The following is a 14,753-nucleotide window of genomic DNA, read 5'->3' as shown; positions in this document are numbered from 1 at the left end:
TGTTTGTATAGGTTACTTCGCTATACTTAATTTGTCTCTCTCCCTCTCTCATACAACAAGCCCCACCCTGCCACGTGACTCGAGGAGCGCAGTTGTCGTTTCTCGACCATTTGCTGTTCACTCTTCAGTCTGCATGTTCAAGACTGACAACATTGCTCCATTCCACTTTGCTTCCTAATATAAATCCACAAGCATTCTATAATTACACTTAGTTTGTGTATCTTACTTTCTGCAAACAGCTAGTTTGTCTTTTCTTAACAAGTTGTGGCTACAATAAATCATGTTTGCTCCAATTGCTTTTCGCTAGTTAGCTGGCTAGCTGGTTGATTGTGCATTAGTATCTTCAAAATCAGAGAGAAATAGGCAAAGCATGAATATGTTAGCTGTATTACATTTAATGAAGACAAAGATTAAAGGGTCTCCTTGGAAACACTGACCAACATTTTGGTTCCTACCCTGTCACAATAAAGCCACCCTGGCTTTTTCATTCGTTGTCAAACGAATGTCAAACTACACTGTATTCAAAGTGCCTATTGTTATATTCTAACTATAGAATTATAATAATCATTGTATTCCCCTTTTTCCAACAGTTTACCCAAGTGTTTTGATCTAAATTGCAAGTCAAATCGCAATTTCAATAGTTCGGTCTCTATGTTTTGCACATATTGTGCAGACCAACATGGCAGTGTGGAAATAACGAGTGCAGTGAAATGCAGAACTGTATGAAAATGCTTATTTTCAGAAAGGAGACAGAGCCATTAAAATCACTTAGAATGTACAGTTGAAGTCGGAAGTTGACATACACTTAGGTTGGAGTCATTAAAACCTTTTTTCAACCACTTCACACATTTCTTGTTAACAAACTATAGTTTTGGCAAGTTGGTTAGGACACCTACTTTGTTTACATACACTAAGTTGACTGTGCTTTTAAACAGCTTGGAAAATTTCAGAAAATGATGTCATGGCTTTAGAAGCTTCTGATAGGCTAATTGACATCATTTGAGTCAATTGGAGGTGTACCTGTGGATGTATTTCAAGGCCTACCTTCAAACTCAGTGCCTCTTTGATTTTCCCATGATGTCAAGCTAAATAAATCAGCCAAGACCTCAGAAAAATAATTGTAGACCGCCACAAGTCTGGTTCATCCTTGGGAGCAATTTCCAAACGGCTGAAGGTACCACGTTCATCTGTACAAACAATAGTACGCAAGTATAAACACGATGGGACCACGCAGCCGCCATACCGCTCAGGAAGGAGACTCGTTCTGTCTCCTAGAGATGAATGTACTTTGGTGCAAAAAGTGCAAATCAATCCCAGAACAGCAAAGGATCTTGTGAATATGCTGGAGGAAACAGGTACAAAAGTATCTATATCCACAGTAAAACAAGTCCTATATCGACACAACCTGAAAGGCCGCTCAGCAAGGAAGAAGCCACTGCTCCAAACCCGCCATAAAAAAGCCAGACTATGGTTTGCAACTGCACATGGGGACAAAGATCATACTTGAGGAATGTCCTCTGGTCTGATGAAACAAAAATAGAACCGTTTGGTCATAATGACCATCCTTATGTTTGGAGGAAAAGGTGGGAGGCTTGCAAGCCGAAGAACACCATCCCAACTGTGAAGCACAGGGGTGGCAGCATCATGTTGTGGGGTTGCTTTGCTGCAGGAGGGACTGGTGCACTTCACCATATTGAAGTAACATCTCAAGACATCAGTCAGGAAGTTAAAGATTGGTCGCAAATGGGTCTTCCAAATGGGTCTTCCAAATGGACAATGACCCCAAGCATACTTCCAAAGTTGTGGCAAAATGGCTTAAGAACAACAAAGTCAAGGTATTGGAGTGGCCATCACAAAGCCCTGACCTCAATCCTATAGAACATTTGTGGGCAGAACTGAAAAAACATGTGCGAGCAAGGAGGCCTACAAACCTGACTCAGTTACACCACCTCTGTCAGGAATGGGCCAAAATTCACCCAAATGATTGTGGGAAGCTTGTGGAAGGCTAACTGAAACGTTTGACCCAAGTTAAACAATTTAAAGGCAATGCTACCAAATACTAATTGAGTGTATGTAAACTTCTGACCCACTGGGAATGTGATGAAAGAAATAAAAGCTGAAATAAATCACTCTCTACTATTATTCTGACATTTCACTATCTTAAAATAAAGTGGTGATCCTAACTAACCTATGACAGGGAATTTTTACTAGGATTAAATGTCAGGAAATGTGAAAAACTGAGTTTAAATGTATTAGACTAAGGTGTATGTAAACTTCTGAATTCAACTGTATGTGTTGCCACCGTAGGATCATAGACTACTCATAAAGCAAATGTAGAACTGTTATTATTCAAAAACATAAAATACAGTCAAACCGTCAAAAATGTGAAAAGTATTGTGGCCACAGAGATGTGTGTGTCTCTGTTCTCTGAGCAGCATGAAGGATGCAGACCAGGATGCAGTGAGTAGACAAGCAGCCACTCGAAGTGAACAAGTCTCGAGTGGCAGGGAGATGGATCATTTAACGCTGCGTCTCTCATTTGAAGCTATCCGCCTCCAGAGAAATGCTGACCTTGGTTGCTGGGAGATGCCAGCCAGCCTGCGCCTGCCTGCACCCGATCGCCCAGTACGACTGTTCTCAGGGAAATTGGCATGGAGTACACAGAGTAGGGGCCCAGCTCAGAGGAACAGAACATCAACAGGACCGAGAGGCATGGGTTCGTGTGTATGTTTGTGCACGAGGCGTACGCGACGTACACTCACAGTGTGTCAGAGTGTGTGTGTGTCAGAGAGTGTGTGTGTGTGTGTGTGTGGCATACACACAGCACTGCACCCTACCTACCATCATCCCAAATCAAGGAGGGAGTTAGGGGAGGGGGCCAAACACAATTACTGCACAGTAAGAGACACTGAGTCAACGTCTGCGCTTGCCATAATCCTGGGCCTGGTTCAGAGACAGTGATGTAGAGCTGGCACGTAGTAGTGGAGCAGTCTACCCAGGCAGGCACAGTCCACCCAGACCCAGGCCAGTCTGAGGGGAGATGTGGGAGAGATAGAGCCACCCTCCACCATCTCACTGCTCTCTACTATGGGGTAATGGTGGCCATCTGGAACTAGAGACCTGGAACATACAGCTCTTTTAGTTTAAATCAAATCAAGTGCAGTGAAATGCATCGGTTTCTAGCTTCAACAGTGCAGTAATATCTAGCATTAAAAAAAATAACAATACACACATAATCCAGAAAAATTCAAAAATAAGTTATATGGTATAAGCCATGACTAGAATACAGCATATACAGTACCAGTTAAACGTTTGGACACACCTACTCATTCAAGGGTTTTTCTTTATTTTTTACTATTTTCTACATTGTAGAACAATAGTGAATACATCAGAACTATGAAATAACACATATGAAATCATGTTACAACCAAAAAAGGGTTAAACAAATCAAAATATATTTTATATTTGAGATTCTTCAAAGTAGCCACTCTTTGCCTTGATGGCAGCTTTGCACATTCTTGGCATTCTCTCAACCAGCTTCACCTGGAATGCTTTTCCAACAGTCTTGAAGGAGTTCCCACATATGCTGAGCACTTGTTGGCTGCTTTTCCTTCACTCTGCGGTCCAACTCATCCCAAATCATCAAAATTGGGTTGAGGTAGGGTGATTGTGGAGACCAGGTCATCTGATGCAGCACTCCATCTCTATCCGTCTTGGTCACATAGCCCTTACACAGCCTGAAGGTGTGTTGGGTCATTGTCCTGTTAAAAAACAAATATAGCCCCTCTATGGCGCAAACCAGATGGGATGGCGCATCGCTGCAGAATGCTGTGGTAGCCATGCTAGTTTAGTGTGGCTTGAATTATAAATGAATCACAGACAGTGTCACCAGCAAAGCACCGCCACACCATCACACCTCCTCCTCCATCAAATCAAATGTATTTATATAGCCCTTCTTACATCAGCTGATATCTCAAAGTGCTGTACAGAAACCCAGCCTAAACCCCCAAACAGCAAGCAATGCAGGCTCCATGCTTCACGGTGGGAACCACACATGCAGAGATCATCCTTTCAGCTACTGGGACCACCCATACGTAAGGTTTGATTTCCACCGGTCTAATGACCATTGATGGCGTTTCTTGGCCCAAGCAAGTCTCTTCTTGTTATTGGTGTCCTTTAGTAGTGGTTTCTTTGCAGCAATTTGACCATGAAGGCCTGATTCACGCAGCCTCCTCTATTAAGATGTGTCTGTTACTTTTATTTGGGCTGCAATTTCTGAGGTGGGTAACTCTAATGAACTTATCCTCTGCAGCAGAGGTAACTCTGGGTCTTCCTTTTCTGTGGTGGTCCTCATGAGAGCCAGTTTCATCATAGCGCTTGATGGTTTTTGCGACTGCACTTGAAGAAACTTTCAAAGTTCTAGACATTTTATGGATTGACTGACCTTCATGTCTTAAAGTAATGATGTTCTTTGCTTATTTAAGCTGTTCTTGCCATAATATGGACTTGGTCTTTTACCAAATAGGGCTGTCTTCTGTATACCACCCCTACCTTGTCACAACACAACTGATTAGCTCAAACGCATTAAGAAGGAAATAATTTCCACAAATGAGCATTTAACAAGGCACACCTTTTAATTTAAATGCATTCCAGGTGACTACCTCATGAAGCTGGTTGAGAGAGAATACCAAGAGTGTGCAAAGCTGTCAGAGGCAAAGTGTGGCTATTTGAAGAATTTCAAATACAAAATACATTTTGATTTGTTTAACACTTTTTTGGTTACTAAATTATTCCATGTGTTATTTCATAGTGTTGATGTCTTCACTATTATTCTACAATGTAGAAAATAGTCAAAATAAAGAAAAACCCTTGAATAAGTAGGTGTCCAAACCTTTAACTGGTACTGTACACATACATTTGGTGAAATAGCATGTAAAAATTATTAAAGTGACCACCGAAAGGTTGCTGGATCGAATCCCCGAGCTGACAAGATAAAAATCTCATGTTCTGCCCCTGAGCAAGGCAGTTAACCCACTGTTCCCCGGGCGCCGAAGGCGTGGATGTCGATTAAGGCAATGCCCCCCACCTCTCTGATTCAGAGGAGTTGGGTTAATTGTGGAAGGCACATTTCAGTTGAAGGCATTAATTTGTACAACTGTCTAGGTATCCCCCTTTCCCTTTCCCAATGACTCTGTACATAGGGCAGCAGTCTCTAAGGTGCAGGGTAGAGTGCTGGGTGGTAGCCGACTAGAACAGTAAGGTTCAGGGCAGGGTACTGGGCGGAGGCCGGCTAGTGGTGACTGTTTAACAGTCTGATTGACTGGAGATAGAAGCTATTTCTCAGTCTGTCGTTCCCAGCTTTGATGCACCTGTACTGTCCCCGTCTTCTACATGGTAGCAGGATGAACAGGCTGTGGCTTGGGTGGCTCTTTTAGTTCCTGCCTGAACTATTTGTTTTCACATGGACATGTCTCAATACTTCCTTATTTGGACTTGGAATTAGCATGTGCAGAAGCATTTGTGTTTTTACCCATTGGAGTTTTATGTTACAGCACAGCACTATCATTAAGGCAACTCAACAGGTTGCAGGTTACTCTATGCTTGTAGAACATAAATGTGTCTCCTGTGTTGTTAGATAGTGCTTATGGCATGACAGTGCTTATGGCATGACAGTGCTTATGGCATGACAGTGTTATGGCATGACAGTGCTTATGGCATGACAGTGCTTATGGCATGACAGTGCTTATGGCATGACAGTGCTTATGGCATGACAGTGCTTATGGCATGGCTGTTAGTTGTAATGGCATGGCAGTAAAGGTCCTGAAGACCTGGGGTGGTGGTTCTGGGGCTGCCAGCTACTCTCTCAGCTGTACGGGAGTCCCAGTCAGTCACACCACCTGTCTGCTAAAGCTCCTCCGTTTCAGGTGAACTCTATTCCTCAACCCCAGAGGAGGGCACAGGAGAGGCACGGGGCTCATCAATACACACACGTTTAAACATATCGGATCACTGCAATTTATTGGACAGAGAGTAGGGCTGAAAAATGCCTTTTTAACTCAGTATGGCCCCAGACCCCAGAAAGACTTTGTTCCCAGATGGGAGGGGTTGTATAGGCCAGAGGGGGCTAGATGCCAGCGGGAACATACACAGACAGTGTGATGAAGAGGGTGCAACAGCTTGGCCCCTAAGACCCTCACAAACCTCTACAGATGCACCATTGAGAGCATCCTGTCGGGCTGGTTCAACCCAACACATCACTGGGGACACACTGCCCTCCAGGACATCCATGGCACCCAGTGTCAAAGGAAAGCCAAGAAGATCATCAAGGACCTCAGAACCAAGCAATGTGTTGAATCTCTGAGTCAGGTGCATCTATGTTGATCCTCAGTCATGCTAGCCCTCAGCCTGTTCAAAACACATTTGTCTGTGAGCACTCAGCCAGATATTTATGGCTTGTGAGGGCTGATGGATTGCTAGCACTATGATATCTGGAGAAAGAGAAAGAGAAGACCGGTGTGCTGCTGCAACGTGCCCCCTGCCTGTTCACGTCTTCTGTCTTTATTCTCTCTGTAGTGTTGTCAGCCTCCTCTCTCTATGAGGAGTCTGCAGGTGGACACAAGCAACGAATCATCTGAGTCCACAGACATCAGAGCAAAGAAAAGGAACGGAGTGCAGAGAGAATGACAGGGCCTTTTTATCTTCCTTTCTGACAGCGAGAAAGCGTTGTGTGCTGAATGATTGAGGTCCGGGCCTGAGACTAGAGAGAGCCTGAGACTAGAACAAACCTTCAACAAGCCTCTTGAGGACTACTATAATTGCTTGTTTACTGCAGGCCTGGGTGAGTGTGTCGTTCTTAGCAGGAGCTGGTTAGGAAACACCTGTTGGTCCATTAATATTTTTGTCTCAGTAAAGACAATATATTCCCTCTAATACGGTCTGTGCCTTGGGATTCTTGCTTTTCCCAGCACTGGTATTTTGGATGAGCGTCTACCTCAGACCTCTTTTGAGGTAGGAAATACTCCTTCACGGCAGCATTTGAATGGTTGATTTTACGGACCTAGATTAAGCTTACTCCTGGACTATAAAGCATGCTCCGTGGAGAATCACCACTGAAAGTGTTTTTAGTCCAGGAATAGGCTTCATCTGTGTCCGCAGCCTAGCCTCAGGGCAATTTGTAAGATTTGGAATGTAAATCTGTTCCCCTCCATTTAGTACGAAACATTACACTACGTTAGGTTACATTACGAATGGAATAGCAGTCGTACAATATATATATATATATCATACGAATTAAAGGACGTATAGTATTATACGTTCTTCTCTGAAACCAAGTTGCTTGTTGCATGGTAACAACAAAGGAGAATTACAGGGAGAATTTGCATTGGTGGATAAATATCAACAAAGGTTAGGATAATTTATGTAAAAAGTTAGGGGAACTAAAACGACAAAGGTTCAGAAAATGAAGTAAAAAAGTTAGATGAATTGGGTTAAGGTTAGAATATGGATTAGCTCAAATGCTACGGTTGTCCCTGACACGTCTAGAACACGCAACCTTTGGATTGCTAGACGGTCACGGTCCAACGTCCCTCTGATCGTTTCTGTCTTAAGTAACCATACCAAATGTAACATATAAGACTTATTGGAAATGCTAATATTTACATAAAATACCAAACGTCTGCCCGGTAGTCCAGTCCGGTGTCCAGGAATTGGCCCCTAGAGTACCGGATCGAACTACACTCTAGAGTGTGTATTAAGCAGCACTTACCACCATCTTGTTGAGAGAGACCCAACAGTCCTGGGGGAAGTCCTGCAGCATGGGAACCAGGAACTGCAAACAGCCATCCCAGTGGCACAGCAGCAGCATCATACCAATCAGGTTGAAGATACGCATCACTGCACTGGCCAGGTCATAGGTCATATGGAAGATCTGTCATGAGAGGGTCAGAGAGAGAGGAGTAAGTGGTGTGTTACACACCTCATTCATTCACCATTTCACATGGACTTAGCCTGTTAACATAGCCAATGAACACATGATTAAAAAAACGATTCCATTATAAGCATTATCTGGTTACAACAGGATTTGGATTCATGATCGGATTAGTTATTGTAATTAAGTAAGTAAGTTTACCGGTGCCAAAAATGCACAGTTGCTTTTCTGTACACAGAAGTTGAACTTAGTTTGCCTTGAGAAATGTACATCAAATAACATCAGTGATGACGGCACTCCTTTCCTGCACTCATCAGAGGCACTAACAGCTTTGATGAGGCAAATATGACCAAGAGGGATAAGCATGGAGTATCAAAATTAGAGCTCCATCGAAGTGTGAGCCAGGTGATTCAGTCACCTCACAAGACCTTACGCAAACCCATGGGTTTAAAGCTTAACCGGACACAAAATGAAAAGCCTCCTTTCGCTGTTTGTAAAAGTGACTGTATTGGAATATCTGTGGTGAAAAAGGCCAAACAAGCATCCTTCTGCATGACCTCTTTCTAGTTTTGTCTCAAAAGCCCTAAAATTGAAAACAAAATCCCTGTATTACTGAGTTTGGGTGGTATTGGGTTATTTTCACTGTGCCTGTACAGCTATTTCTGTATCTGTTTATGGACAATTTACCTGCAGCGTACACACACACCTACATAAATGCAATGGCTTGTCTTACACCATTAAGGTCAGAGGGCTCAGATTGGTGCGTTTAGCGTATCGCGGTGCCCTCACAGGCAGTTGCTCGCCATCTCTCAACTCCCCCTCCATGCTTCTGCTATCAGACTCACTGCCCGCAAGCAACAGGAGGAGAAAAAACTTGAAGGCCTTGCATTTTGATTAGGATCCAATCATGGGCTAAAACTAAGTCTTCAGCTAACTAGCAGAACTATGACATGTAACATGTGTCACTGTCAGTTGGCCGGAAGGGCCAGGGCACATAGCGTAGATGTAACAAGAACCTTATGGCCTGCAGCCCATTACACAAATAGAAACGCAGGACAAAGCATTACGCAATCCACTCTAACACATTACACAACAGTTCCACAGCCACTAATATGGAAATACTGTATCAATTCAATTAAAATGTAATTGTTTAAGGATTCTGATTAAATCATAATGCTCTAGATGGGAATCAGAAATGAGAGCATGCTAAGTGAAAGTCCTCCTGAACCCCTTACGCAATCCCAGAGTGCCTAGTGCACTGCTGCCTGGCCAGCCCAGCTCATGAGAAAGGTAACATCCACTCAGTCTGGACGTGACTGCAAATGGAAGAGGTTGATACAAGCTTCCTATTCCCAGAAAGCCTCAGTGTTTTTACTGCTGCATCCTGTCTAGCACCTAGAACACAAACTAACAAGCACGTACACACAAACAGCCCAATGCAGAGGGGATGACACTCAGGGAATACGTGGGTCCTAGATAGGGTATCAGAGAAGTGCTCCAAACAGCTGTCAGCTACATGCAGTAGTAAAGAAGACCGTGTTCCCAGGTACATCTTGATGAGCACATTGCTCTCTAAGAAAATGAAGTCACTGTATGACAACAGCTGTGAAAAATATTGCAGTTCAGGTTCCTCCTTTATTCGGTGACTTGTCTAACTGGCCCTCTCATGCTCCAGATGAGGTGAGCAGTGGGTGAGAGGCACTCGGTTACGCAAGGGGTTGATTCAATAATTAGGGGGTTGTGTCTGGCTCAAATTACCACTCTGGAATCAAGAAAATAATTGTCCCATTAAGTAGAGTACAGAACACACACAAATGAGTCATCAGACTCGGGTCAGCTCAGAGCCTTTTCTGGAATATCTTAGCTAGCACAGAAGGGGCATAAATGTATGTATAGCCATCCTACCCTCTGTTTGGCCAGCACAGCTTTACACATCCAGTCACATCAGGGTAAAACAGGCCACTGTGACTGGCTGCACACCACAGCCAAAGGTTGTGATGATGAGGCTAACTGGCCAACACTCACTGAGAAAGCAAGGCTGTGAATCTCAGCATCCTGCTGATGTATATCACTACAGATACAGAGAGAAAACAGTGTTGAAGGCCTGTGATAGTGTGAGACTAGCCTATTATTGGAAGGACATTACTCTGAAGTAGGTTGGGCTGATGATGTTCATATCTGACTCCCTTCTGTACTTGCCCTGATTTGACAAACTAAAAGAGCTTATTCTTTCTACTGCTGCCTTTGTATCATAGGGGTATTATTGCGGCCTACCCCCTCTTTCCATTGGTCGATGCAAGTACTTAACCTATAGTGTGTAGCCTCTCATTTTAAATTCTAGAAACACATTGCCAATCCCATCTCCTCCTGCCACTGGTCAAAGTTAGACTCTGCCGAGTCATCAACAACCTCCTCCACATTTACTGGATTAGTTGAACAGTGCAGAAGAGAACCTCCCCAGTTATTTTTCTTCTCCTCAAGACCAGTATGTAGGAGATCTAGTTTCAGGCATTTCTTTCACGCCTGCTATGTTAGGTCAAAGTAAGTTCTAGAGCCCAGTTTACCTCTTCCCATTGGTGGATGTAGCGGATTAGCCTGGACAGCCTGAGCAGCCTCAGCAGACTGAGGATCTTGGTAAAGCGTAGGATCCTCAGGGCTCTGGCCGTCTTATACAACTCAGAGTCGATCCCCTTCTCAACGATCAGGAAGATATAATCCACAGGGATGGAGGAGACAAAGTCCACCAAGAACCAGGTCTTCAGGTACGTCCTCTTGATCTTCCTGGGGTCCAGGATAATCTCGGTGTTGTCCTCAAATACAATGCCTGTGCGGAAGTTGAGGACCAGGTCCATGAGGAAGAAGGTGTCAGAGACCACGTTGAAGATGATCCAGGGCGCGGTGGTCTCGTCCTTGAAGAAGGTGATCCCAACGGGGATGATGATGAGGTTGCCCACCATGAACATCAGCATGGTGAAATCCCAGTAGAACCTAGAGGGCAGGAGAAGGAGGTTAGGGGACTGAGAGACAGTTATGGTGGAAGAACTCGGGACACCTGAACTTCAACTGCTGTTCAATCGAGTACAGGCTTAACTAAATTAAAAACAAAGAATGCAATATAACATTTTATTCAATTGTTTGGGGAATGGTCTTGTCGCGAGGGAAGATCCTCGGAGACAGGGCTTCCTGTCATCACATAATCTATGGACCAATTGACAGGTGCTTTTACTTAGTAAGAATACTACAATAACAGTACAGTAAGTGACTAGGGTAGGATGAGTACTAGTTCAAGTAGAAACTGTAGTATCACTGTTTTCATTATGAGCAAATGTTCTTATTTTCTGTTTGCTGTGCATATCACATGCAAGTAGTAGGGAATGGCCAGGAACGTCGCAATACATTATCACTATACCGAGGAGCTGATAAGATACTGTATGTACTGCGATTCTCACAACTCCCACCATTGTCACGAATCACAATTCTACATTTATTGCGATTTGATGTTCCAAACGTATTCTCACTATATGTCTGCTGCAGAGACAAGAGAGAGCATGAGAAAACAAGTTATGATCAGTCCAGGAAATATAAGTGCTGAAAAGAAATTGGCTCCCTATTCTTTTTTTTTAAAGATGGAGAACAAGCTATGAAGGAAAAGTACTGGTGTTTGGATGCAGGTACAGCCGACTAGTACAAGCTGATACTACCTACAGTGGCACAAATAAATAAACGATACTTGGAGACAAATATCAATATAGTATCATCCAAAAATAATATCACGATATGTAACTGTATGGATTTTTTCCCTCTAATCACTAAAAAGTCGCTGAAGTTGCTTTATCACTCTGACAAGTACCTCTCGACTTACTGCAGCCTGCTCTCTACTGTCCACATCTCACAACAACCTCTGTCAGAAAGGGGCACACTGACAATAACACACACACACAGAGTCAAGCAAACATGTGCATGCAAGCTCACACACACACACACAACAAGGCTGGTGGCATAGCCTACCACAAAACAGTTAACAATCAACAGTCATATCACTGCAACCTGTCAGAAATCAAGTCCATCCTCCTGCTCATGCATGACAAGGTCATGTCAAGGACAGGAGGGGAGGCGATGGGGGAAGAGGGTAATATGAGGGTACAGCTGGATGGTGAATTGATTCTAAATCCTTGCTACAAGGACAAAGGGTGGCATAGGTGAAACCAGAATAGTAGGCCTATATTGATATATTTGAATTATTGTGACTGCCAGGTTATGTAAGATACATTACAAGTTTATGGAATTTTGCATATGGAATGTTACACTTGACAATAACATGTGTGAGGTAAGAGATTGATTAATATTGAAGAGCTCAACTGAAAATACATATTGAATTGTGCACCTAGTGTAATATCAGTGGCTATAAATATTGCTGTCAACCCAAGGTAATGCTTGGAAAGAGTGTAACTGATAGGTGGGACGCTGAGTCATGTCGATTGACTGATCCTGCCTGATCGGAAACGGACATCGACGACTCCACTGAGTGAGTGATCATCCTTCCAACGAGAAATTGCTACAGTAGGCTACATAACAAAAATGCCCTAAATGTTGCCGTGAAGTTTGCAAATTGCTCAAATTTACTGTATCGGAGAAGTTATTGGTTGTGAAATAGGCCTAAAAATCGCTCTCTGTCTAAACGCACAGTATGTGACAGTATGCTGTCATGTTGACAGTTTTGAATGCCAGGCTGTTTTTCATGGTTCGGGCAAGGCCCCTTAGTTCCAGTGAAATGAAATCTTAACGCTATAGCATACAATAACATTCTAGATGATTCTGTGCTTCCAACTTTGTGGCAACAGTTTGGTGAAGCCATTTGTGTCTTGTTTCAGCATGACAATTCCCCCATGCCCAAAGCGAGGTCCATACAGAAATGGTTTGTTGAGATCCGTGTGGAAGAACTTGACTGGCCTGCACAGAGCCCTGACCTAAATCCCGTCGAACACCTTTGGGATGAATTGGAACGCCAATTGCGAGCCAGGCCTAATCGCCCAACATCAGTGCCCGACCTCACTAATACTCTTGCGGCTATATGGAAGCTTGTCCCCGCAGCAATATTCCAACATCTAGTGGAAAGCCTTCCCAGAAGAATGGAGGCTGTTATAGCAGCAAAGGCAGGATCAACTCCATATTAATGCCCATGATTTTGGAATGAGATGTTCGATGAGCAGGTTTCCATATACTTTTGGTCATGTAGCGTATCTCACCCTATGTGAACCTAACCTGCAAACTGAAGGCTACCTAACAAACATACATAACAGTACTACTTTACTATTGTGTTACTGAGTAATGGGTCAGTGTACGTGCCTGTTTGTTTCTCTAAAAGGTCATGTTTCGGAAAGAGGGAGCAATGGGACAGGGTGCTGCTCAATGACACAATTCATCATTCACTTTAAAAACCAACCTTAACCCTAGAAGAGAGATGATACCTTAACTCTTTCTTGACATCAAGACCTGGAACTGACTTAATAAAAAAATCATGGTGCCTCTTATAATTACACGTGCACGTAATGAAATTGATTATCAGTCGGCTTAAAATAGCTGTCACCATACGAGGGAGAGTCTGTCTTAGACCGAAGCGTCTGATTTCGGGGGAAAGCCTAAATGTTTATGGGAATCTATTGTAGAGCGATGTGAGGAAATGGGAGGAGAATAGTGAGGGATAGGGACGAAGCAGCTACAGTGAGATAGCTCAAGCTGATTTTGCATTCATGAAAGAAATTGTTCCCGATTTTAATTACAGAGTATTAAATTAACACTGACACCTACCCATAACGAAATCCAAAAGATCAAACTAGATTGGTGCATTTAGTATTTTCAATATGAAATCTAATATGAATATATTTGCATGGAATAATATCCTGTCAATGCATGCATGGTTCCATTCATGTAACGTTCATATTTTATGAATAAGCATTGACAAAATAAATATGAAACATGTTTGACCAAGTTATGTGACAAAACAATATCAGATGTCTGTGTATGATAATGTAATCCAGGGATGGGCAACTGGCGGCCCACACAACCCCTTTTGAAGGCCCTCGGATCAATACCCCCACCCCCCAAAAAAATATATACAGTACCAGTCAAAAGTTTGGACATACCTACTCATTCAAGGGTTTTTCTTAATTTTTACTATTATTGTAGAATAATAGGGAAGACATGAAATAGCACATACAGAATCATGTAGTAACCAAAAAAAGTGTTAAACAAATCAAGATATATTTTACATTTGAGATTCTTCCAAGTAGCCACCATTTGCCTTGATGACAGCTTTGCACACTCTTGGCATTCTCTCAACCAGCTTCTTGAGGTAGTCACCTGGAATGCATTTCAAGTGTGCCTTGTTAAAAGTTAATTTGTGGAATTTCTTTCTTTCTTATTGCGTTTTAGTAAATCAGTTGTGTTGTGACAAGGTAGGGGTGGTATACAGAAGATGTGGTATAGATCTTCTGGGTGGTATACAGAAGATGTGGTATAGATCTTCTGGGTGGTATATAGAAGATTTGGTAAAAGACCAAGTCCATATTAGGTCAAGAACAGCTCAAATAAGCAACACCCTCATTACTTTAAGACAGGTCTGGGCAATTCCAGTCCTCAAGCGCCTGATTGGTGTCAATGTTTTGCCCCAGCCACATCTAACACACATGACTCCAATAATCACCTAATCATGGTCTTCAGTTTAGAATGCAATTCGATTAATCAGCTGTGTTTGCTAGGGATGGAGAAAAGTGTGACACCAATCAGGCCCTCGAGGACTGGAGTTGCCCACCCCTGCTTTAAGACA

The 14,753-nt window shown here is 43.0% G+C and overlaps 1 protein-coding gene across 1 annotated transcript in view; it reads right to left on the bottom strand.

Moving 5' to 3' along the window:
* The window catches only part of LOC139410146 (potassium/sodium hyperpolarization-activated cyclic nucleotide-gated channel 2-like), a 68,713-nt gene that overhangs the window by 51,495 nt on the left and 2,465 nt on the right, over positions 1 to 14,753 (bottom strand). The window contains exons 2-3 of the mRNA XM_071155589.1: positions 10,492 to 10,915; positions 7,766 to 7,927 (exon numbers count right to left, since the gene is read on the bottom strand). Of these exons, the coding sequence (XP_071011690.1) occupies positions 7,766 to 7,927; positions 10,492 to 10,915 (586 nt within the window). The remainder of the gene's footprint in view (positions 1 to 7,765; positions 7,928 to 10,491; positions 10,916 to 14,753) is intronic.

This window comes from Oncorhynchus clarkii, chromosome 5, assembly GCF_045791955.1.
Source record: "Oncorhynchus clarkii lewisi isolate Uvic-CL-2024 chromosome 5, UVic_Ocla_1.0, whole genome shotgun sequence".
In the NCBI taxonomy this organism is placed as follows: domain Eukaryota; kingdom Metazoa; phylum Chordata; class Actinopteri; order Salmoniformes; family Salmonidae; genus Oncorhynchus; species Oncorhynchus clarkii.
This window is presented reverse-complemented; position numbering and strand designations above follow the sequence as displayed.